Source organism: Strix aluco, chromosome 20 (assembly GCF_031877795.1).
Source record: "Strix aluco isolate bStrAlu1 chromosome 20, bStrAlu1.hap1, whole genome shotgun sequence".
Classification (NCBI taxonomy): domain Eukaryota; kingdom Metazoa; phylum Chordata; class Aves; order Strigiformes; family Strigidae; genus Strix; species Strix aluco.
Window position 1 is genome coordinate 4336140 of NC_133950.1, and position 26409 is coordinate 4362548.

General features: G+C 44.9%; 1 protein-coding gene across 13 annotated transcripts in view; it reads right to left on the bottom strand.

Moving 5' to 3' along the window:
* The window catches only part of EXD3 (exonuclease 3'-5' domain containing 3), a 301765-nt gene that overhangs the window by 217395 nt on the left and 57961 nt on the right, over window positions 1-26409 (bottom strand). For all 13 annotated transcript variants that reach the window (XM_074846186.1, XM_074846185.1, XM_074846189.1 and 10 more), the window contains exon 3: window positions 16642-16756. In XM_074846186.1, the coding sequence (XP_074702287.1) occupies window positions 16642-16678 (37 nt within the window). In that variant the 5' untranslated portion in view covers window positions 16679-16756. The remainder of the gene's footprint in view (window positions 1-16641; window positions 16757-26409) is intronic.

Consider the following 26409-nt stretch of genomic DNA (forward strand, 5'->3'; position numbering starts at 1 on the left):
GCAGCTGAGCTTTTGCATGGGAGCACAGGGCTGCAGCTCACCTGGGATGGGGAAACACTGCTGGAAACTCTTGTATCACACTGCTGGAACACGCTGACATGTTCTGCTTAAAGAGTAGAAGATCACGCCAGAGCTACATGCAGGGAAAGCAGCAGAGCACATCATAAACAGAGATCTCCTTCTGACATTCTTTCCATGTAGTTTGGGACACTGCTTTTTATAAAAGCTGCTTTTGTAGATCTTAGTATACTGAACCAGTTTTCTACCAGTAGAAAACAAGTTGGGGAAAGACAACTGCAGCACCTCCGAGTTTCAGGTTATCCTAACAGCTCTACTTCTTTCCTTAGCACACAGATTGGCTGGCAAAGGCCAGAGCTGTCAGCTGAGTAAAAACTTCAATTAATGATGGGTATTAGAGACAAGATTATGTCTTGCAATTACAACTGAAACTTTTCCAGCAAGGAAAAAGCCCACAGCATTTACTGTGCAATGTTTGACAAAGGCAGAATTGAAGGAGGGAGACACAACTATTGGAACAAGGATAAGAAACTTAAGAACAGATTACATTTTGCGACTTACTGCTTTTATTAATTATTTACTTGAAGATTCACAGCTTTGCAGTATCTGTGTGAGAGTTCCCGTTCATATGCTCTACCCAACACATGCTAAAACTTGTATGAATCTTTCCCGCTAGTTAAAAAACAACCCCCCCAAAAAAAGCTCAAGTCTGCAGCAGGTATTAATGTCATCTCCCCCAGTGCGTGGGTATTTTTAGCCTTAACAGATCTGCTGAGGGGAAGGATACAGAACACTGAAATGAACGCCGCTTCAGATTTTCTCTGTCAATTTTTTGCAAACGTGTAGGAATTATGTACAAATACTTCTTTTTTCTGTTGACTTCTTCAGTCTGAGCACAGGGGGAGGATAAAAGGAAGACATGCTAACTAACCCACCAGCAGTGTTTCACCTCTCGCTCTCGGCTGCTGAATGACGGTGCCCTGCATCACGCAGCACCGTGTCCTGGAAGTCACCATCTGCCTACCTGGAGTCTGCTGCTGGGAAATGCACTTCTCCCTCTGCTGCTCCTTCCTTGGCCACTCCTCCAAGGTGCAGTGGGTAACCAACAACCACACTTTCCAGGCCAGCAGGTCCCTGTCACAGCTGGCTTATTTTCTGTCCCTCAGGCTGTGTTTTCAAGAGATGAAGTCTCTGACACTATTACCAGCTTCATCCATCCCTCCTTTTCTCCTCCCTCCTCCTCCTCCTCTGCTTGTGTGGTAGGATGGGCTACAAGTAACAGCCACGCAGAAAGGGCAGATGTGGGCACCCATGATCCACGCTCTCGTTGGGTGTTTTGAACCAAACCGATTTGCTTTAAAGGCTAATTTGAGAAAATATCATAGCTTTCTTCTAATCAAAAATATGGCTTCTAAGGTAGGTTTTCATCTTCCCTTCAGGTTATGTATAGTGTAGTTAAAAGACCCAAGTAAACAAAGTGCAAAAGACCCATTTGTCCAGGCTGAATCAAGCTCGCCAGAGGCAGAGGGCAACTGCTACTTTCCTTATGTTGAAGAAAATAATGGTAAAACTTCTATGCTAAAAATTCCTTCTTTTTCCTATAGCTAATTATATCTCAGAGTGTTATGTTAAAACTCTGTCTCCAGTACTGATACTCAATGTTGCCAGAGAAAGTAAGAATCTTCAAATAACACGTTCTTCATACATATCTCTGCTCCTGTTGTTGCTTTTGAAAATCCCATCCTGAGGTGCCAAGAACAGTTCCAATTACTCCCAAATGTGCCCCAAATACTGAATCTGCTCCCTCCATGCACAACGCTCTCCAGGTTGCCCTTAAATGATTGCAAAATAGCCAAATGCTCTTCCATAAGCCGGCTGGCTCAAACCATTCTTCTCCAGGACACGTTACAGACTTACATGCAGGCTCAGGCAGAAACATGCCCAGCACTCACACTGCCCTACCACTGACTAAAGAGCTTGCCTGGGATTTTTTCAGTGTTTCTAGTACTAGACACAAGGCAGAACAAACATATCATTGGTACTTAAGAGAAAAGTAGAGATGGCTATTCACTTGCAAAATTTATAGGTGCACCCTCTTAGATAAAATAAAAAAAATCTTTGAGACGTCCTACACATGACTTGCAAAGTTAGAGCTCTTGGGAGGTTAAGTAGAAAAGAAAGGATACCTGTCAGCTCACCACCAACATGTTTGAAGAGATTTGTTGGTTTCTATGGCAATGGGGAGGGTAAGGTGGCTGCCTGGTTACAATTATGACTGACGCACATCTCAAACAATCGTTCTCTTCCTGTTCGTATGACATAAGAAAAACAGGATGTTGAGAGGTGTTTATCTGAATGAACAAGATAAGCGAGCTCACTGACATTTCTAAAAGTATACGATTTAAGTAACAAGATGTTATAGATTTTTCTGTGGAAAAAAATAAACCCCACTGCTGCACTGCTGAATGTGATTAAATTATGCATGGAAAGATCCTTTCCCTCCGAACCGCAGGAAACAGTTGAGGAGTTGTTATATGAGCCATGAATACCAATGGAAAGTCTTTTTAGTGTGAGATACTGAGTTACACCGCTGAATCAAAATTGAGAAAAACAGCTTAGTGTGCAATATCCTGCTGCCTCCCAAAACCATATTCAGTTCAGGGACCGCCGATGGGGTGGGGAACAGAGAAGCAGGGTGCTGCAATGGTCCTACTGCTAGGCAGGGAAGGCAGGCTGGATTATAAAGCAGTCTGTGGCAATGAGCACCATTCCACAAGCGTTTCTCAGGCCTTTCACTCAACCTGAGTAATCATCGCAGGCACTTTGGAGAATTTTAAATGTCCATCAGTGCCTAAGAGGGAATCTTACCACTCCTCATCACAGTTTCATCAGTGAGAGAATTTGCAACATGCCCAAATCATACAGCAGACTATTGTGCTGCAATCACTGCTGTCCACTAATTAACACGAACTGGTACAGCCCAGCAGCACAGGGCAATTTAAAGCAGAAAACCAGCTCATGTCCAAAAAGCACATCGTCCCAGGGGTGGTTCTGGAGCAGGGGAAAGGTACTAGTTTTCACACCCATGCTCTTGTCACCTATGTGCATGGGCATTACACCTCTAGAAATGTCCAGCTACAGGGCAAAATAATGATAATTAAACCAGGGACTGGTTGAACATACAGCAGGTGACCCAGCATCGCATTTACTTTACTCCATCACTCCATTTAGGAAAAGAGAACTCCCCACAAGCAGAGAGGTATGCTTAGAGACAGGTATATTAGAAAAACCTAAAAGAAGTACAGCCTGGGAAGTTAATGGCCAGCAGCTGCCTTGCTGTGGTAGCAGGAAGAATGGGGTGTTCCACAAGGAAGCTGGAATGGATAAGCGCGAGGCTGGAAGTGGGACATCCCTCTGTGCTTCAGGAGACATTTAGAGTGTATAAACCACTCAGAGCAGAGTGGTTTACATGGAATCAAACAAAACATGAAGGATAGCATGCCTCAGCCTGACTTCCGGAGGGGCCACTCCTGGTTAGGAACTACCAAGGGCTGGACTTAGAGTTTCCTCAGTTCTCAGCCTCACAGGAAAATTAATACTGATAAATATTTTGGCTTGGGGTGTTCAAGGATTAGCTGTTAACAGGGAAGTTAAATCTTTCACGTACTTATTTGTTCATTGCTTCGCCTATTTAAAATGCACATATAATTTAAAATATAACATGCATTAAGGCCTTTTGCACATCATCATATCGCATGAAAGAACCAGACCACACGCCACAGTGCCCCAATCATTCAAAAGTACAACTGTGTCATTGTACACTGCTAGACACAGGGCCTGACACTAAAGACCTGACACTAACAATACTTTGTTTTATAGTACATCAGCCACCACAGACCTATTTGAGTACATGGTTAGAATAATAATGATGTAATAGAGAATGTAAAAAGTTTTAAAATAGAAAATGAGTACAATTGGATATTGAAGTGAAGGATAATAAATATGTGGACTCGGTAATAGTTTAAACAAGTGAGCTGCAGGGAGCAGGAGGAGGTAGACTGAGACAGCTCTCCAAGGAGAGCACCATGCAGTTGCTAGGGATTAAAAGATCAAAGTGCCTGTGCACTGTCTCAGCAGTTCCATCCTGGAAAGGGGTCATGCAGAGTGAGACATGTGACTGAATGTAATACCTTCCACAATTCTTTGAGCTATCTAGAGCATCTCCCATCCAGGAGTTGCAACAGACTTCATGAGCCATTATAGTTTGCAGCTGGTTCAGAAGTGAAGAAGCTGGCTTTGGACCTCTGGGAGCACCAAAGCAAACACATTAGGAAGTCTGTACTGGCTTCCTTGGCAATGCAAAAACGTCACCAAGTTTGACACAAAGCTACCTAAACAACATAACACTCTCTGCATGAGTTTCTGAGCTGCAGGTACCTAATATCCTTTCCAAGTGGTTGCCCTCCTCCACCACCATTTTATTTCAAAGACATTTGAAATAAAGATCTTTGAAATCTCACTATCAGACTTGAACGCAGCCAAAGACATATTAATCTCCCAAATGCAATCCTTCTACAGTCCTTCCCATGACCACTTCAACACTTTCCTGCAAGTCAGTGACGCTACCAAGACACACCCCAAAGCAGCAGTGCTGAATGAAGCACATCATAAAGACCTGCCAACAGCGTCTATTACTTCAAAGGCAACAGCCCTCCATGTTTCTATTTTTCCTTTTCTACATTAAGCAAGTGTTGGTTTCCTTGAAAAGCTGCACCTCAGCCTATAAATTACAGTCTGTAAGGTGGGAAGATGCTGCACTCCTTCCACACACAGTCTGAGAAGTGGGAAGCAGTCTACCCACAGTCTCCCAGTAGAGTCCCCAAAGAAATGAGGACAGGTGCCTGATTCTGACATCCCTCATTTCTGTATCAGTATGGATCCTTCTGTTTTAACAAATACTTCTTACTTATTCTAGTCTGGTATCAGCAGCTCTGGAAACCCAGTGTGCAGCCCCCCAGCTGAAGGCACAGACCCTCCTGGGTGTCAAGGGCCACGGGGACTCTCAACATCCCCCACGAGCCATGCCCGGAGCCACTACACATCGGTGCAGTCTCCGCTCACTCACCAGGATCCCAGCTGCACCAGTCCCATCTTCTCAGGGCTACCAAAAAAATCACACAGAATCACAGAATCGTCTAGGTTGGAAAAGACCTTGAAGCTCCTCCAGTCCAACCATGAACCTCACACTGACCGTTCCCAACTCCACCAGATCCCTCAGCGCTATGTCGACCCTACTCTTGAACACCTCCAGGGACGGGACTCCACCACCTCCCTGGGCAGCCCATTCCAACGCCCAACAACCCCTTCTGCAAAGAAATACTTCCTAATATCTAGTTTAAACCTCCCCTGAAGCAACTTGAGGCCATTACCTCTTCTCCTGTCGCTTATTACTTGGTTAAAGAGGCTCATCCCCAGTTCTCTGCACCCTCCTTTCAGGGAGTTGGAGAGGGCCATGAGGTCTCCCCTCAGCCTCCTCTTCTCCAGACTAAACCCCCCCAGTTCCCTCAGCCGCTCCCCATCAGACCTGTGCTCCAGACCCTGCACCAGCTCCGTTGCCCTTCTCTGGACACGCTCGAGTCATTCAATGGCCTTTTTGGAGTGAGGGGCCCAAAACTGAACCCACTCATCGAGGGGCGGCCTCACCAGTGCCGAGCCCAGGGGTGAGATCCCTTCCCTGTCCCTGCTGGCCACGCTAGTGCTGATACAAGCCAGGATGCCATTGGCCTTCTTGGCCACCTGGGCACACTGCTGGCTCCTGTTCAGCCAGCTGGTAATCAACCCCCCCAGGTCCCTCTCTGACTGGCAGCTCTCCAGCCACTCCTCCCCAAGCCTGTAGTGCTGCTGGGGGTTGTTGTGGCCCAAGTGCAGAACCCGGCATTTGGCCTTATTGAAACTCCCCCAGTTGGCCTCAGCCCATCGCTCCAGCCTGTCCAGGTCTCTCTGCAGAGCCTCCCTACCCTCGAGCTGATCAACACTCCCACCCAACTGGGTGTCGTCTGCAAACTGACTGAGGGGGCACTCGGTCCCCTCGTCTAGATCATCAATAAGGATGTTAAACAGGAGTGGCCCCAAAACCGAGCCCTGGGGGACACCACTCGTGACCGGCCGCCAACCGAATTTAACTCCGTTCACCACAACTCTTTGGGCCCGGCCATCAGCCAGTTTTTTACCCAGCAAAGCGTGCGATCATCTAAGCCTTGAGCAGTCAGTTTCGCCAGGAGAATGCTGTGGGAAACGGTGTCAAAGGCCTTACTGAAGTCAAGGTAAACTACATCCACAGCCTTTCCCTCATCCAATAAGCGGGTCACCCTGTCGTAGAAGATCAGGTTTGTCAGGCAGGACCTGCCTTTCATAAACCCATGCTGACTGGGCCTGATCATCTGGTTGTCCCGCAGGTGTTGTAAGATGGTACTCTGGATGAGCTGCTCCATCAGCTTCCCGGGCACCAACGTCAAGCTGACAGGCCTGTAATTTCCTGGATCATCCCTCCAACCCTTCTTATAGATGGGCGTCACATTGGCCAGTTTCCAATCTGTCGGGACCTCCCCGGTCAGCCAGGACTGCTGGGAAATGATGGAAAGCAGCTTGGCGAGCACCCCAGCCAGCTCCTTCAGCACCCTCGGGTGTATCCCATCAGGTCCCATAGACTTGTGTGTGTCTATGTGATGCAGTAGGTCACTGACTGTCTCCTCCTGGATTGCGGGGGGGTCGTTCTCCCAGTCTCTGTCCTCTGGCTGAGGAGGCTGGATTCCCTCAGTACAACTGGTCTTGTTATTAAAGACTGAGGCAAAGAAGGCATTAAGCACCTCAGCCTTTTCCTTGTCACTTGTTACCATGTTTCCTCCTGTGTCTAGCAGGGGTTGGAGGCTCTCTCTGGTCTTTCTTTTGCTGCTCACATACTTATAGAAACATTTCTTGTGTCCTTGATTGCTGAAGCCAGATTAATTTCCAGCTGGGCTTTAGACCTCCTGATTTCCGCCCTGCATAGCCTCACAGCATCTTTGTAATCACTGTGAGTGGCCAGCCCCTTCTTCCAAAAGCTGTAAACTCTCCTTTTCTCCCTGAGTTGCAGCCAAAGCTCCCTGTTCAGCCAGGGCGGTCACATCAGAGCCAGGAATTTTATTACAAAGCAGTTCTCTAAAAACAGGTCTGATTTCCAAAGTCCTTTAGGAAACAATGTATGAGTTTTGCTACCTGTGTTATCCATGTCAGAAGACACAGGGTAGAAGAGATCTGTATAAGAAAGTGGACTTCTACTTACTTTTATGTAAATTTTGTTTTCCCATTTCATGCACATATTTAAGTCAGTATCAAAGGAACAAAATGGAAACCCAATCATTGTCTCCGGCTTGGCTGCCTTACAGATCAACTCCCAGCCTTTAATTCTAGGAAGTGAGTGACCGCGAAGTCTCATGACAGCCAAAGGCCCCCCTTTTTCAATCTGACTCGCTGTTTGTCTTGGAAGTAGCCAGGTTAATGCTGTCCCATTCAGCCTGCAAGGGAATGTGGGGCAGATTGAAAGAGGGAAAGACAGACAGAGACAAAGACAGACAGAGAGACACTGCAAAAGACTGAGAGACAAAGACCGGCGGTGGGATGAAAGAGCATGGAACGAAGGCAGGACCCAGCCAAGCCAAACAAAGTTTTCCTTGAATGATTACATCTGCTGGAGAGTCCCCAGCTTGCACTCTCCTTGCTGAGAAATTCTTTTAATTGTGTCTAGGACATTTTAAAAATCCCAAGAAAAGCTCCTCTGTAATCATGAAAGCTCTGAACTGCATGAACTTTTGTTATGCTGAATTACTGATAGCTTGCTACATATTCCTTGAAGTAAAAGCTGAAAATTGCTTTACAGAAGATTCTTCTGAGGTAGAGCCCTGGGGAGGGAAAACTGGTAATAAATCTTAATTTCTCCTTCCCCAAGAAAAAACAAACAATTTAGAAAAATTCTTCTCCCTCTCAATGTCTGTGTAGCTAAGTACAAAGAGCATGCAGAAGAAAATGAAAAGAGATGCCTCCTCAAATTAGGCAAAATTAAGTAAGGTTAAATGAATGATCTGTAGAGCCAAAGCCTACAGTTCTGTAAAATTGCCTCCCGCCCTGGAAGTCAAGAGGGACAGTGGCTCTTCCACAGCCGCTAAAGCCGCTCACTGCTTAGCTGATGGTGGAGAGTGGGCAGCTGGGCAAGAGCGTACATCCAGCACCTATGCCAAGACAGTACTGTATGTCAGGCTGCCACAGGCATTTTCTTGTATTATGAAAATCAATACTTGTAAGCCAGAAAGACAGATGAATATTAAGCAATTTTCGAGTTGGCTAAAAGAATCATGATTCTGCCTTGATCAGACACACTCCCGGGGTTATCTGAATGCCACTGCCCGCGGGCTTCACATCATGGGTCCACTCTTGTCTGTGGCAAACCTCCTGGCAAACCTCCCTCATCTTCAAGACTGTTTTCCCAGCATTAATTTCTACTCTACCACTCACTGTGATAACCAGAAATGTCAGAGAATTAACAGACTCCAAGTACCTAACTTCTCTCTTCCACAACCCAAACATCTGCCTGCATACCTCAGGTAACTGGATATGTGTATTTACCAAATGTGAGGGTCTGTCATTGGAAGATGCTGCAAAGGCAAAGCTCAATGTTAAAAGACCAAAAAAAGTAACCACAAGGTGTGGCGAGCTGGCCCTCACCTCGCCACACTCACACGCTCCACCATGTCACAGGGGTGTGGTACCCAGGAAGGTGAAAGCATTCCTGAGGGGGGAACACCTAACAGGTCTGCTCCCATGAAGAGCCACCCAAAGGTGTGCTTTGGCATATGCACATTTTTGTGCATATTTCGAATTACACATTTTGCAGTATTTTGAATTAATATCTGGCTGTATTTCACCACTTTGCTAGTGCCAAGACATTTTACTTGGGCCATCATAAGCTGTCCAAAGGCAAAGTGACTCGTCCTCACTACACCTCTGTTGCGTAGCGCATGCAAGTGCAGTTACACCAACCAACCTGAACCCTGCCCACTCAGCACCTCGCCCCACTGAAGCATGGAGAGCCCCTTCCCTGCCCCAGCTCACGCAGGCTCTGGTCCTCAGCAGACCACTCATAAGCCTGCCCCACCCAAGCTGCTGGCAGAAAACTAACTCGGCCAAAACGCGGATCAGTTCTTGCTGGACCAGTGAATTGAACCAACTCTGTGAAGGGTCCAAGGTACCAGCACTGGAGCAAAGAGGATGACTCATGTACCCAGGACTGGGTACAAGGGTGTGAGGCAGAAGGGCAGGGAGCAAGACCTTCCCCTTGCAGCTGTGATTAAGCCACTAGATCAGTCACCACTTCCCTTTGCTCCATTCTGCCAAAACACACATATTTCCTTACAACGTATAGAGATACACATTATTAATTATGTAATAGGTAGAGATACATATTCTTCGATGAACTGCAGGGTAGGTAGGTACAATATTGAGTTTTATATGCTCTACCACACAAAAGACAAGGCTCCAACTTAAGGTAAAACTCATACATCAGCCACAAGACAGGATCTCTTAGTCTGCTGCAGCACAATATAGCCAGGCTAACGTGATGCAGCATCTTGAGCACCTCGAGCAGGAGATGCAAGCACTGCTGAAAGGATGCAAATGCACAGACAGATGTCGGCATCATCCAGATTTAATTTTTAAACAGTATGTCTTATAGTAATTTTAAAAACAGTATCTTTAAATTTAAAAGCTATCCATCCTTAAGATAGGGAGCCTTTCCAGGCAGAACCTCCTCTGCTCCCCGACCCTGCTCAACATTTCCTCTCCATGGCCAGGATCATGCCATTTAGAAACACCAGCTCAGTATCTACTGAATTCCAACAACAGGCTGAAGGAAACTTCAATGGATAGAAACACTCAGTGCTGCTAAGGGAACTGGCAACAGTCAGCCTGCCCTTGTGCTGAGTGAAAGACTAGGTGGCACCTATGAGATGGGGAGCCTAATGTGAACCAGTGAGCAAAGGGACCGATGGCTCTCTAGCCCCTAGGTACAGGGAACAAACAGTCTGATGGACAAGGAGCACAGTTTGGGAACATCCACTGCAATAATCTCAATCCTCAAAACTGTGGAGGGTTCCCTAAAAACCTGCGGTTTGTTGGGGAGGAGGTTGGGGTTTTGTTTTATGCTCTTGTTTTTGTCTTAGTGGATAACATTCATTTCCAGTAACTGTCAACCAAAGTGGAAAAGGAGTATTTAACAATAAAGTGCAAGAGTCCATTATGAGTAATGGCAACCCATGTGCTTTTATGAAACAATAACACACCAACATAAAATAAATCAGTGCCTTTTAATTTAACAATGTAAATTACCCTCCCACCTGCTGTGAATCTCCGTAAGGAGAAAAAGCTGGCTGCATATTTACCAAGCTGTCTATCCCAGTCTCATTCTGAACTGGCCTAATGCCCTGGGGTTAGACTGTAGGACTCTGTCATCTCTTGCACTCGTATGACCTAAGAAAGGGAATGTGGCCTTTTTCCCACAAGCCCAGAGTGAGAACATCATAAAAGCTGAACTTTAGCCCCCTTTTTGGGCAGGCAGCACAATAGCAAGGAGGATGCTGTTACTCCCTGGAGGCTCTGCTGCTGAAAAACATCACCAAGCTCAAGTAAAAGGTCAGTAGTTGGGATTGCATCTCTTGTTTTCTTCAGTTTTCCTCCTCCGTCAAAGGCAGTTAAACATTCTTTGCACACCCCCCTCCCTCCTTCTGAGAAATGCAGGAAGGAAGTGCTTGCAAAATAGTTTAATTTAAAAGAACGCACAATCACACACACAGCAAACACTGCTTTAGACTCGGAGCAGGACATTTCTATTGCCTCACGGTTCTCACTAAAACACAAATGAATCCCTGCAGTGGTAGAGCCATTCCTCCCTCCCCGCACACAAACGAAGGCTGTGTTTTCACTCCCAAACCCTTTTGTTCAGGGGCAGACACCTTGGGTGAGAAGATCGGTGGCTACGTGCTGCAGGCAACCCCCTCTGCTCCTCCAGAGCACCCAGCACCCCGCAGGTTCTCGCCGAGCTGGAGAAGAGGACAGCTGCCTAGTGAACAAGGGCTGTGGAGACAGGGAAAGAAGGATGCAGAAAACCCTGTAATCAGTCGAGGTGCTGCATGGTAAACAGGCACCAAGAGCCAGTAACATGGTCCTGGGTTGTAGCACACAGTTTCACCTCCAGTCTTTCTCATAACTAGTGCTGTTTGATTTCACAGTATGTTCTTCCTCCAACGTTCGTTACCTGGACCTTGCTAGAGTTTGTGAAGCTTGTTTGGGACTGCTGGATTTAACTTGACCCTTGTCTTCACTCGATTTATGTGAAAGAGCCAGAGTGGGAGGAAACAGCTCTTATACTCCACCACTTTTTGCAAAGAGGAATGTAGAGACCAGCAGGCAATTCATGGAAAACTTCTTTGTTATCAACCAGTTTATGTTGTATGACCACATGTCCAATCTAAGCGTAATTCTTCTCAGTCACACAGTGGTTTTGTATCCCTGGGCAAACAGCATTTCCTATCACAAGCCTATTCCTTTGGCTTTTCAGAGACTCTGGCAGTCTTGAGGACTCGTCTTCCCTTGAGCCATGAACCATGACAGCCACTAGCACATGTCAGAAGGGGCTCGCAAGTCCCTGCCTGCTTTCGCTTCTTTGAGAATCACCAGTCCTCCTAGCCACAGTCTCTTGAAACAAACACCTCGGCCGCTCGCAGCCTCTCCCAGCGCAGCAGAACTTTTGCTCAGTGGTTTCAGAAAATCTGATCGTGTTACTGTCGTCCCGCGTTCCTTACATTGCTCGGCTAGCATGCGGTGGATTGATTTCAAGTTGGCACTCTTGTACTTAAAAGAGACACTATCAACAAATCACAGTCCTGTCTCTTTTTTTTTTTTTTTAACCCATTGCTGTCACAGTGCATAATTAGATTAATAAAATAAATAAGAAATCAGTACATGTAGGAACTAAGAAGAATTGCACCCACTGCCTGTTACGAGTGATGTCTCTTCCTCCAAGCAGGATGGCCAGGACAAGCAAAGACACAATAAATTATTTTCTAAAAGGAAATTAAGAAATTTTGCATGCTGTTAATGTGAGCACTTTCCCATGTACAGCAAGCAGCTTCACAAAGGGGAAGATTAATACTTTCACAAAACAGGGAAATGAGACTGCCAAATGCCACAAACTGTCTGGGGACTTTGGGTCTACGGCAGGACCTGAAACTAGGTTGCTGAGTTTTGCTTTTTTTTCTTTTAAAGTCGACAGCTTCAGTTGACAGCATCTACATTCAGCCCTGACCAGTGGGGAAACCTGATTTTTCTCACTTCTAGGCCACTGCTCTGATGGGTAAGTGTTTTGGTTTTGTTATTGTTTTCATAAACATACAGCTACCACTGCTGTTTATTATCCAGCTACCACTGCTGTTTATTATCCTTCCCATCCCCAGTAACTTTTACCTTCTTTTCTTTTTCAATTGGTGCTATTCATGTGCATTTCTGGTAATTCAAAAATAATTGGTAGCATTTCAGAAATGCCTTCAGATTTTAAATGAGGACTCTATAATACTGCATTCTGTAAAGACCTTAAGTAAGAAATTATTTCTGTCCCACAGAGTATTGTAAAGGCATTTAAGGAGCTTACTTCCCACCCCATGCCTGTTGCAAGCCCAGACAAAGGACAATAAAAATGTGAAACAGAGGAGAAGGAATGAAATAACCACAGAAAGGCACATCTGGCTGGGCAGACGAGGTGTTCGTGCAGGTAGCCAGCACGGAGTTGGGGATTTTTTTGCTTATCAAGACTGTTAAGAGTTACACACTGGCTTTTACACGACAAAAAAAGTGTAACAAGCATAAACTACACCGAAACATGTGTTATCAATACAACCACCACATCAGCCAGTATGCGTATGGGGTCAGAGTGGCCAAATTTCAGTAGCACGCAATTTGCTTCTGGAAAGTCTTCACCAGTTACTTCCACAACTCTAGCCTAAAAACCTTATCATTAAAACAACATACTCTTTTTTTAATTCTAGAGCTTACACTCATATTCAAGTTTCATCCCAACTTTGCCAAAACACAGCCTTAAGTAAATACTGTTTTGACTTTGAGTACACTAGGCACACTGCAGAAATTCCTGACAGTATCCTTTTTCATAGAGAAAAGTCAGAGGAAAGGTTGACGGAATCCTGTAGTGTCAGTTAATTCAGGAAAAATGTTACCCCACAAAACATTATTTTCTTACACTATGAGCAACTGCTGAAATTTCAGGATAAGTTACAAATTCACCATTAAGCTGGACCCTGACTTGAATTTTACCGCAAACCCTCCAATGACCCAAACAGAGAAGTCTTGAGGGTGTTTTAACTCCACACTAACTCACAAGCTGACGTGTGTAGCTGACCCTGAGGTGTGGGCTCAAACACAGAGTACAATTCAACAAGGGCAGCATCCATCTGAAACAAGGAGGGCAGGCACAATTGCTTTGGTGGTTGATAGTCTTTCTATCCCCCCTCCTTCCATTTCCAAGTATGAACCAGTCCTCTTGCTGTTGGACACAACCTACTAGGAGGTAGCTTTGGTGTATCTCAGGCCAAAGAACAATAGGATGGCTTCCAAAACAGCTACTGGAAAATGCAGAGTGAGAACATGGTAATGCAGACAGGGCTCTGCCTGTGTGGATGCTCACACCCAGAAAGACCAACCTTGGTGCTCAGCCTCGGGCTACATGTATAAGGAAAATTAAACCTTAAATATTAAAAAATTGTTTCTCCATCAAGTTAGGCTCTTGATATTCTGTCATATCCAGTTGTATAACAGGATTACACAGTGATCTTGAGAGGTGTTTCAGTGATTACTCATCATCCCTTAAGAGCCAATCTTTGCAGGCTTTTGCTATCAGAACCAAAATGAAATTCCCAGCTCAAAGTTGGCAAGAATACTAAAACCATACTGAAAGAAATAAAACCAAATAGCTGTTTTAAGGAATGGTTAACAAAAGGTTACAGAGCAGACAGGTCTGAAAATATTATCTAAATATTGTAATGCAGCATTTAAAGAAAACCAGAAATACGAGAAAAAGATCCCGGTTCAGTTCTGAGCCTTTTCTTGGAGAGAGACACAGAATCATATTCAGCAAAGGTGATTCATTTAAAGGTGAGGCCTCTACCTTATTTATTTCCCCTTCTTTACGGCATCACAGATAGCGTTTGCCTCATCACTGCCCTACCCTGAAGACCTGACAGAAGTTTCCACCTCTGTCATGGCAGACAACAGTTACGTCCTTTCCCTGTGGGATGCCCTGGACCACAGAGCATCCCTGGTCATTTCCTTGGCTTCAGGCTCCACAACCTGTCAGCGCAATAGCTTCTTTACTAAACATCAGCCCTTTTCCTTCCTTTTCCCCTTTTTCCCTTTGTTAAGCTGCTTCTTCTAAAGAGGAATTTTGATTATTGAGATACTTGATTATAAAGGGAAGGAAAGAAAATCCCCAGTAACCTGCTGTCAGACACAGTCTACAGATCAAACTGGCTTGTGCACAGATCCCAGCGGTTTGTGCTCACGCTGCCTCCAAAGTGTTTATGCGAGACGTGTGTTTTTCCTGTTGCACTGCCGTGATTGTTTGGCTGGGCTGGGTGATGGATGGTGGAGAAGGTTATGTCTGGAAATGTGCTGCAAAGTCGACAGGAAGCTGAGGGGGCCTTTGCCAGCACTTCCTTCCTGTATACAAGGGGAGGACAGAATGGGAAAAACCTTGGCTGCCTCTTACCCTGAGAAAAGTGCTACCCTTCCAGCTGGATTACAGTAAAAATATTTTAATCTTTCACAAGATTATAATATCCTTCCTCTCTGAGTATAGCTACAGTGGTAGCAAGGCTTAGATAATGAAACGAACTGACAATGTAAAGCTTAATAGGTGGCTGCAGAAGGCTGGTGCTGGAAGCTGAACAAATGGAGGTCCACATTTGAAGATCCCTATCTTCAGCCAAGACATAAATCATGAGTGGGTCGCACCTGTCTAATCCAGTCTCTTGACTCCAAGAGCAACCAGTACTAAGCACTGCAACAGAAGGTGTGAAATCCACACTGGAAAGGTGTCCCTCTGGGCAGCTTCATTCCTGCGCCTGTTTGAGAGAGTGGATCTAAACTCAAAGCATAGTGTTTATTGCCCCTACAAAAAATAACGCTGCAATGAGCAATCTATGACTATTCTGACCATGTGATCCACACATTTCTCACAAGCACCCAGGATAGTCTGTGTTATAGAGACTGTCCTTGGACGTCTTTTTCCCAAGACTCAGCCTCTAGGTGCTTCTGTGAATGACTCATGAATCTGCATGACATCCTGACTTTACTCATCACCTGTTCACAGAAATAAAAACACATGCAGAGTATTACAGAATAGATATTCCATGCTACCACAGGAATTTTCCTAAAATGTTCCATTCTTGAACTCCCAGATTCAAACCCATAGACAATGCCAAGATCTTTATTGTAGGCAGGTGTTCAGAACCCCCAAACTCATCAACTTGCTCTGTCTACAGCTACATGGACTGCAAGAGCATGGCAAAAGGGTGGTGGCTATGAGGACAACTTTGCTTCCTATCCCAGCAAGGGGATATCCTAGCAATCCCCTCAAACAGATACTATCTGGACAAGTTTGCCCAAGCGAGTCTGAAAAAGGGAGGAATAAATTCTCAGGACTCTTGACAACAAAAGAAAAATTCCCAAACCTGTAAGCAGAGAGCTCTCATAACAGCCTCTATTTCTGAGAAAGGAATGAGACAAAAAGACCTCACCCGTTAATAAAGAGTGGGGAACAATGGAAACTGTCAAAAAATAGCCCTCACGTCAGAACTAAGAATGCCCCATTACACATCCAAAAAAGCACACAGCTGAGCAAGGACCTGGGAGGCTGTCAGGCACGGATTCTGGATTATGCATCTCCCAGGCCCTTCTCCTTTGCAGAAACTGCCAGAAGCACTAGATGATACTGAATTCCAACAACCAAAGATGGGGATGGAAGAGGAGAAGACATTTATGGCAGGACTGAGCCAGAATTAATAACGAATTCCTGTTCCATTCAATCTCTCCGGCAAGGACCCTGAAACTGAAACTTCACGGAACATACATGAAAATGGTACATGTGTGTATCTTCCCCAGGTTTTACTTTATAGGGTAAAGCAATGAATGAGAAAAATAAACTATGGATAAACTCTGAGCGAGTTGTGTAACACACAGTAATAAAAATCATGAGTTCTTCTGAATTGTTGAGAAATTATAATAACAATTGCTATAAAAATTTTCAACCTGGAATACAATTCTAAGAATGCTGATATCTAGATGCAGACCAGGAAACCTCAAAAATCCAATAACCTTCACAGTACGCAATTTAGCCTTAAATTCACAGGTTTTGCTCTATTTGTGACTCAGCATTCTCCTCCAGTAGCACTAAGAAAAATAAATGGAAAGCAAATCATGCTGAATGAACAGGAGAAGACAGGCAAACACTTGGACAAGCAGAAAACTCACCAGTGGGCTGATCACTTGAGTCACTGTTCTGATTCATCTTCCCAAAGGCGGAACCAAATCAGGATGCTGAGGTTAGAGGTCTACAGCTCAGAGATGGCAGCCCAAGCTCTTGCTTCTGAAAAGAAAAAAAATGCAGTGTTACTATCAAACTGTAGGAACTTCACCCTGTTACTATCAAACTGTAGGAACTTCACCCTGTGTGACAAAGGAAATATCTTGTGTGTGGTCTGTTGCCTTTGAATCTAAGCAAGATAGTGGAGAAACTGTGTGCATATACAACTTAGCGTAGAAGTCATAGTACATTGCCTGAAGATCAGAGAAATGGTGAATGGTGAATTAAGTCAACCAAGAAACACTGAAAAGTGGCAACTGAAATCTCATGCAAGTTAAAACAACATCTGGATTCCTGGAATAAGTCAACATTAGCTTTCAGATTTCATTTGCACAAACAGGAGTCTTTAACACTGTTTACTTGATTAACCAAACAAAACCCCAGACCTATCTAACCTCCAAACTGGACAAACAGTCCATGTGAAAGCATGTCTTTGCCATAGCTAAACAGCTCCTCCTCTTTATTTGCTTGCCCTTCCACTCATCATATCTTCACTGTGGTTGAGTTGGGAACAGAACCCTTGTCTCCCAAATCCCAACTCAGTGCCTTAACCACCACATCCTTCCTGCTGAATCACATTGCTGAATTGTTTATCAGGAAGGAAATTCCCCCTCGAGAGTACTCACTCTGAGTGTGCTGGTGGAACACAAATGCTTAGAAAAATACAAATGGACTAGCAGTAACAAGTGATTTAAGCCACTGTACAAGAGGCTAAAGGTATACATCAGCACATTGGGTTTTGTTGTTAGCACCATCGAACAGGACATGACAGAGAACAAGCAGTGCATCTGGATGACCTCAGACTAATAACCTCCTGCTCTTCAACAGAAGATACATAACTTTGAAAACATCTATCCCACATTTAGCATTAGGTGCATGTCACACAGAGGGGGGGTTCAAAAGGTTTATATTCTTACCAGGCACCGTGAAGGTCACCTTTGGTACCAACTCACACCAAGCTGCGAAGTGCAAGCAGCTGTTGTATGTGATCTAGTGAGTCAGAATTAACCTCAACATGTTGTACTAGCAAAGGGCCTTCACTTTCTTTAAGGTCTTTAGCAACAACAACAACAAGCAGGGGGAAGATACCAAAAGTGGAACAAACATGTTTTAGCCTATACACAGTTTACCGCATTAGTCTCCTAGAAAACAAAAAAGGGTTGAAATTCATCCATGATCTGTCCGAGGACACAAACCCACTGAAATGGCAAGTTCATGGTCCAGGACTCTGAAGAATTTGGCTCTGCTCAGCAGTTGGGCAAAGGAGAAGAATTTCCCCACTTGCAAGCAATGTCTTTCCAGGTTGCGTCCCACGAGACCCCACCACAGTAACCAACACAAACACACACTTCGGCAGATTCCCAGAACTCTGACAAGATTTCTTTTACACTCCCTTTAAATGTCATTGTATAGAAATTCCAGCAGGACTGACTCTTAAGGGGCAGGGAACCAAACCCTCAATCACATGTCCTGGGGTCACGTTCATATATCTAGAGCAGCTTTTAATGGGCACATCAGATAGGGCTAGCTGCCTCGAGAGCAGACCCAAGAGAGAGGTGCTCAGCCTCCAGTGCACGGGGCCATGGGACAGGTAAGGGCCGGCTCCATCCCACAGACACAGGCAGGGCCCCACTGGCTCTTCTGGACACCCCAGCCCCATGGGAAGGCAGTCTTCTCCCCAGAGGAGCCTGGTTTGAGGGCAGCCATCCACCATGCACCCACATGAACACCTGTAAGCTTCTGTTCCCCGCAGCCATCTACTCTGTTTGTACATTAAACTCCAAGACTGATCCCCACTCCCCAATCACGCCAGAAGCACCTCTCAAAGCAAACACAAGGACTATCGGTGGTGCTCGGGAGACACAAAGCCTCTCCAAGGACACTTTGTGCGGGATCCATCTATCACATGCAGACATCTGCATCTCATCTGAGCATCTGGGCTCCCCTTCTGATCAGTGGAGATTCAGAGGCATCTCTAGGGATCTCACCTGAACAGCGATGACTTGAAGAAAACATCTAGAGTAACCTGTTTCTCTCTGGTGGCTGTCTAGAAAGTCTTGGTGGCCATCTCAAATGAAGGCATCTAAGTCTAACCAGCTAAATCCCACCCTCTATTAGTACTTTACCCCAGAGTTGAACATATTGGCTTTGCTGTCCCACAGCACATTGAGAAACACATCAGAAAGTGTCAGGCAAAGCACTGGTATCAAACAAAATCAAATTCACTGCTTTGAAGTTTGGTATTTTGAATCTACTATCTACTCATTCTTTCCATGCTACTTTAATTGCCTACAGATTTTGTATTTAACTTAATATATCTACACAGATACATCCATGAGCCAGACTCTTCTCAGTGGTGCCCAATAACAGGACAAGAGGCAACAGGAAATCATGTTTAAACATTAGGGAAAAAAAACCACCTTTTTTTTTACCGTACAAGTGATCAAACTCTGGAACAGGCTATTCAGAGAGGTTGTAAAGTCTCCATACTGACTGGGCACAGTCCTGAGCAACCTGCTCTGACTGAACCTGCTCTGAGCAGAGGGTTGGAGCAGGCAATCTCCAGAGGTCCCCTCCAACCTCAACTGCACTGCAATTCTGTAGCATACTTGTAAGGAGTCTTTTAATGTAAAGGCTTCATCTGGGATGTACACAGTTGAAGACAGCCAAACCTTATCACCTAGGGGTAATGCCTGAGATTTCCAGAGAAACCATCATGCTATCCCCAGTCTGTTCCCCATTCATCCCACCAGGAATCACTGCTTGCTGCAGGATACCTGCCTTAGTTTTGTTCTGCAACACTTTGTAGTTTTTTACATCACTGGCATCAGACACATCCAATAATTTACTAAAGTGAAAGTTTCTTGCCAGAAGAGACTTTGAGGCACTACTTCCATTCTTGAACAGTAAAAAAAAGTCACAATTTCTCCTCAAGGCTTCTTTCATCTTTGACATTATCTAAAAACCCTCAAGCCTTGCTTTTTTACCTCATACAAGAGTAATTTAGGAATTAATATTAAATGCAATTCAATTGTTCTTCACTAAAAAGGCTATTCTCTCATTTCTTGCCTGCTATTTTTGTAGTCAGGATCAAGCTTGTGTTTTTTTCCTATTAGGTCAGCCCCACTTAGGTCTAAATCAAGTGTGTCCAGAGGGAGAACGTAACTCTACATCTTCAATCCTGCAGGATGTTGTGATCAGTTTACAGTAGTGACTAATGGCACATTAGAAAGTAATTGCTGTTATGGATGTTTTCTGCATAGTTCAAAGCACTCCCCATATGGAAACTCAGCACAGAGCAGCTAAAGAAAAAGGCTTCTGCAAAGAGCTGCCAAACTGCTTCTCCAAGGACTTCTGATTTTTCTCCACAGCAGGTGTGGGCACTGTTGAGCTCTTGATCTGGGGACTAGTGCCACACAGGAGTGTTTTGCTTCATATTTAAGCAAATGAGTTAATGATTGCACCCAGTCATCCTGAATAATGCACATGGTGTGAAGCAAAAAGGATGAATGTCTAGCAAATGTCTGACACCTCCGCTGCACAACTGCCCCAACGGTGAACTAACATTCAGGTGGATGAGGAAGCTTTTTCACCTGACAGTGTAAACAGAGTTCACGATCCTGCTGCCTCAGTAACAGCTGAGGCCACAGCCACCACCAGACAGGGAACTGGAGGCCACCAGTTTCCTTTTGAGCGATTTCAGTTCAAGCAGGGCCATCATGGTCTGGAGTGAACAACAGGCTCCTGAATCAGCTTCAGAGCCACCAGAGGAAAGCCGCAAACCTCTCTCCTGATAGTTTGTTAACCCTCCATGGGGGTCAACTCCTTTGCTATTATCTCAAGCCCTGCCATAGCTGGTGCCTTCCTTAAAACCCAGCAGCTGGGTTGAAGAGACTGCATAAAAAATCTTATCTCTCCTCAGAAAAATGTCACCAAAACAAAAAAGCAGGTTTCTATTCCGCTTGGCTATGGAAAAAGATTTGAAAATGTGAAGTGAGAGTAACTTAAAGCTTTAGAAACAAGAAGACAAATACTAGGAAGCAATGTTTATTTGTAGTCTTCACCATATTGTGATATTTAAGCCTATCCCACATTTTTGCAACCTGCCTTTTGTTGCTTTATTGTTACAGAACACACAGGCACATGCAGCAAAAGACATCCAGCACTACAGATCCCTTTGCAGAAATAAAAGATCTGGGAGTATGGGTGAAAGAGCTGTAGTCCTAGAAGTGCTAACAAAAGCATTATCTGAAGACCATGGGTGTCTTTTCATTGACTTTTACAGACTTTGGATCCTGTAGTTAAACCCAGCAGCTCTGGGGCCAGATCTGGCTTCCAGACTCCCATCGGCCACAAACCCAACACTTCATTCTTCATAATGCACCAGCTAAACTACACCACCCAAAATCTCTGCTCCATGCTTGAATTACGGGAGCTCAGACTTCAGGATGTCACATATTACCTACATTACATGAGCCTATTTGAAATAACATAGACTACCTAGATTACTTGTAAAGTGGGAAAAAATGACGAAGAGGCCTCTTTGTACCATAGGCTGAAATGCAAATAGCAGTTCCACCTATTTTTACAGTTTTTCCTTTATCACATAAATCTTTAACTACCCAGAAATAGAAACTTCACTTCTCTGTGATAAGGATATAAAAAAAAGCACTGACAAAAAAAAAAAAAAAAAAAAAAGGCAGCAGAGGCTGTCAGCCAGTTCCTGCCAGCACCTGTGCAGAGCCCCCCCGGCAACCTCAGCTCCCCACCAGCACCCCGAGGCCGGCCGGGCTCCACTGCACCCCAGGTGCGGGCTGACCAGCTCCCTCCCGGACGTGGCTGCACAGCACCACCACGAACATCGACCGGCACAGCAGAAGCCAGCGCTCGAGAGTGGTATGGGGAACAGGCCAGGCCAGGACCCTGCAGCTAAAAGCTGCCTTCTGTATCAATTAATTTTATTTGAGTTCATTCTAAGAAGGAGATTCCTCTTTCTCTGCTTTGGTTTAATGGAATTTTCATTAAATGATTATTGATTTTCAATCATTTATGGGACTCATTTAATAATTTCCTGCCATTATTATCATAGTAAGATTCATTGGAACCGCTGAAGGCTCAAACCAGAACACACACAGCAGGAGCCAGTAGAGCTACGCAGTTCTAGCGTACGCCCTCCGCCTCATTAGTTCTGACATTAAAACTAGAAAGCAGCTGACGAAATATCAACAGATGTCTATCAAAGTCTGTTGGGTTACCTCAGCATGGTGATACCCGCCAGCTTGACAAGAATGTATTTTTAATGGAAGTTCCTGTCCAAGTTCCTAACATCAATAAGCAAATTATTGTGACACCAGGGGCATAAATAAAACCCGAACCTGTGAGGAAAGCCCTGTACACCAGGGAACGCACCTTCCTGCACGATGCAGAATGTCCAGCAATCACCATCATCAACAGGATACCAAAAATAAAACAATCATCATATGCAGGTACCAACCATGTGGAGCAACGTCTGAAACCAGTAAGTTTTAAGAACCCAGCCTTTCCTAACCTAGAGCTGACTGTGCAAATCGCAGGCCAGCAGCTAATTTCTGTATGTTTTACTCCTGACAGTAGAGTTGACCCTCCATTACAGAAGCAGCAACTTCAAACAGCTGGGTCACTGCTTCCCTTCCAGCCAGGGTAAACAGTTTACCAGCAGCGTCCAACTGAAGTTAATGCAGCGACACACGACTTCATTCAATTTGCAGCGGTACAGCAAGGAGGGATATTCCAGAGGGTGGGCAGGGACAGTCTAACGGAACTTCTTGAAATGAGATGAATCCTCCTTTCCAAAGCAGGGAAAAAAGAAAAAAATCACAGGCTGGACTTCAGTTTCTGAAAGCCCAGGAAGACCTCTAAACATGATGCTTCAGTGATTTCTGCCCCGAGGCTCTCCCGTTGGAGGGACACTGTGACTCCCAAAGCATGGGGCAGAGGAAAGCAGCCCAGACACACGCACAGGGTATCTGCCTATCAGGGCATTTGGTAAGAATAATGTTTGTCCTTTTTTCTTGTAGATTTTAAAGAGTTACAGATAGGTAGGATGAAATAAATACTTTACATGATTCCTAAGTATCCCTGCAACCTCCAAGAGACGGTTTGCTGTCAGGCTTCCTGGAAGCTAATTGCAGCAGAGCATCTAATAAGAGGCTCATTGCACCAAGAGAAAAAAAAAAAAAAGCCTGGCAGCAGCCTCCTCTGTCACCACACTGCTGGCTCTGAGCATCTTCTGAAAGGCTTCCAGAACAACATCCCGCATCACCTGCAAATCTCCACTCCCACCAAGAGGTTCCTGCAGGCCAACAGCACGCACAAACTGCCCACACATCCAAGCGTGGGACGATGGCTGCTGATCGCTGCCTTATTTCCCCCACCCTCTCAAAGTACATGTGAAGTCATCCTATTCCGCCAGCAATCTGAAAGGGTACCACTCCACAGACCAAGCTCTCCCTGCTCATTTTGCTCTTCTTACACATCAATCACCTTCAGTCTCTTGGAAAACTCACCCTGGAAACAACCAGCACAACTAAAGTCACTGCTGAAACCCAGGGCAATGCTGCGAGGGTGTTTCTTGGTGTTGGAGGTGGTTCTCTCACGCGCTCCAGCCCCGTGGAAGGATGCTGGCTCCAGAACACAAGGTGTTGTGGCTCATGCCTGCTTTCCCCTTTGGAGGCTGAAAGAGGATGAGTTTGTTTGTTGGTCTCTGGCACCCTCTGCTGACAAACCACCACCGACCTGTCCCATCCCTGCAGGCCCATGCAGTGCCCAGGGCACGCACAGAACTTTCAGGCTGGAAGGGCCTCACCCTGCTAACATAATCCACATCTCCTTTTCTAGATGAACATTTCATAATTTAAAATTTATTTTCTCTTATTTGTTTGTCCAGGTATTTCTGTAAAATTGTACTAATCACAGATGGCCCTTCTTCCCCTTGGTTTGCTCCAGTAACTGAGCACACTGCACAAAGGAATGCACCCTACTCTCCAACCTCTGGTGTTACCTAAACCCCCTTGTATTTATCACACTTGCCACCTACCAATGCCCCCCAGCACCATGCACGCAGCATCCATCCTCTTCCTTCTTCTCAGAAAGTTATGTACCAGGGAGGGGACCTAAACTCCAACACTAATTTGGAGAATGAAAAGGGCAATAATCCAAAGCACAATGTTCTGGCTCAGGTATCAGCCAGGGATACCTGAGGGTATTGTCCATGGAAGGAAACTGTCCGAACCCTTCCAGGACCATGATTTTGATGCACAATTCCCTCAACAGTCTCCACATCACGCTTGTCACACAGCACCTGTAGCATTGTGAGCTCTCCACGTCCCTGAGCTGGGCAGGAGGATCACTGGGCAGAGGAGGAGCAGCGCATGGAAGCTGTGCCTGGCAGGGGGGCTCTGCGCCACCCCCCTCCACCAGTGCAGCCCGGCACCAGCGAAGGAAAGGGAAGACATGATCACACACACCTTTGTCACGTACCCAGCAACAATTCTGCAACGTGTCCAAGACACGGTGTCTCACACAAAGTTACACTGAAATGTTTGAATGTGATCAGTGACACCCAAACTCCCTGCCGTCAGCAGACACCAGAAGTGAAAGGGTTTGCTTAACTGAATCACTACCGCGACACATCCTGACCCTGCTGTGCTGCACTTGAAGATTCCTGTGGAACAATGAACACCAAGAACAGAGAATATTCTGTGCAAAGGCCACAGAGAAACAGAAACCTAATCTTCTGAGATGTGTTAACTTTAGAGATAGATTTTCAGCCTTGTTATTGTCTGCATTTTTCTGCTTCTTGTTTCTTCTTTACTTGTGTGAAGGAAAGGCCAGGAGAACAAGCCCTGCTTGACAGTTAGTATACACTGAGTAAACCAAAAGACAGCTTGCAGGCTGAATAGGCACACTGGTACTTTCTAAACGCTATTTCAAACACATGCAGGTTGTACTTAATCTACCAAAGGATCTCCACTTCAGTAGAAAGAATCCCAAAGGATCATTCCACCTCCAAACCAGCACCTTAGAAAAAAACAACTAAGGAAGCTTTGGAAATATAACCAGAATCAGAGTGTAAAAAAAAAGTTCTCAGCAAACAGAAAAACAGGTCAGGGCCAACAAACTTTACAAATTTAATTCCAATTTGTTGGCCACTACTGAAAACCAGTATAATATAAAAAAAAATTGAAAAACTTTAAAAAAACAGGGGACTAAACTATCAAGATGATTGCAATAGCAACATGTAAATCCTTCTTACCAGGAGATACAGTGTAGTTATTTTAAATGCTGACAATTCAGTATCTCTTGAGCTCTCTCTCAAATTAAAAAAATAACTTACTTTGCTTTCTTTTTTCCAGCCCTAGAATAGCTTCGTGTTAACACAGAGCTTTGTGTGTAAGCACACCACCACTGGGGACTCAATATGTGACTTCACTACTTCCCAAAACAGAGCCAGGGCTGTTTCATTTTGACTTCTTCAGGCACTGTGATTGCTTCCCAGCATTTTGATCTCAAGTTTAGGCACCAGTATTAAGCAATGAACCCAGGTCTATTAACATCTGTCCAGTGCTCTGTGACAGAAAGCGTTTCAAAGTTCTCTCTTGGATTGCTGAGGAAGCTTTATTATCTTGCGTAAACCTATTCATTTTCTTTTTTTAAAAAATGCATTAACCATCCTCCAGAGTCTGACTCTTCTAAGAGGCTTTGACAGACAGGCTCTGGCAAACGTAGCTGTGGCAGCTGAAGGCGCTGCTCTCGCCAGCTGTTTGTCCCACCTTGCTCTGCCAGGAGATGCTGCCTGGACAGCACAGCTGGCTGAAAGTCTGCACACCCAGTGCCTCAGCTCTCAATTTTGGCATGTTAATGTGAACAGCGGGTGAAAGTACTTGTGCAAAACTGCTGGGCTCTGAGTTAAAGAACTGAGTAAAAAACTGAGATACAAGGACACATTCCTTCTGCAGCACTAATAAACAGTGGGGGACAGTCATCTCCTAAATTATTGCAGCTGTTTGGCCAGCAGACGTGAGTCAGAGCACTAACACACACAGATCATCAATGCATGTAGGAACATGATCTGAACTCCTACCTCCTGACAAATACTTCACTTTGGGGGTTGCTCCTAAGGAATCACCAAGAGAGACTCTTCAGCCACATCTACACTACAAAGTTTTGGAAGTGCAATTATGCTGGTAAAAGTGCAGTAAAAACCATCACTTCCTGACTGACAGATGCTCAGGCAAAGTCCCAGACATGACAGATACAATTTTAAGAATCATGGCATTTAGAGTAGGAGGGAAGGAAGGAGGGAGGGAAAGTTTGTCTTTGACAAGATCATTTTTTCTTTTTTTTTTAAATAAAAATTGTTGAAACTTTCCTTCACCTGAGGGCTTTGCTTGAATAGCTGTAGCTATAGACCCAACACTGAACAAAAAGCTTTTACAGGATGGATGAGTAATTTTAGCAATCCAGTAAATTTCCTCCATGGTGATCTGCTTCCCTTGCTAATCTCCCTGTCTGTTCACTCGAAGGAGCTGAAACTCTGCTGTGTTGATTTCTTCTTGATTACTTTCACTCCAGACCATGTCTAAACACTACTAGAATCAAAGCAGAATAATCTAAGG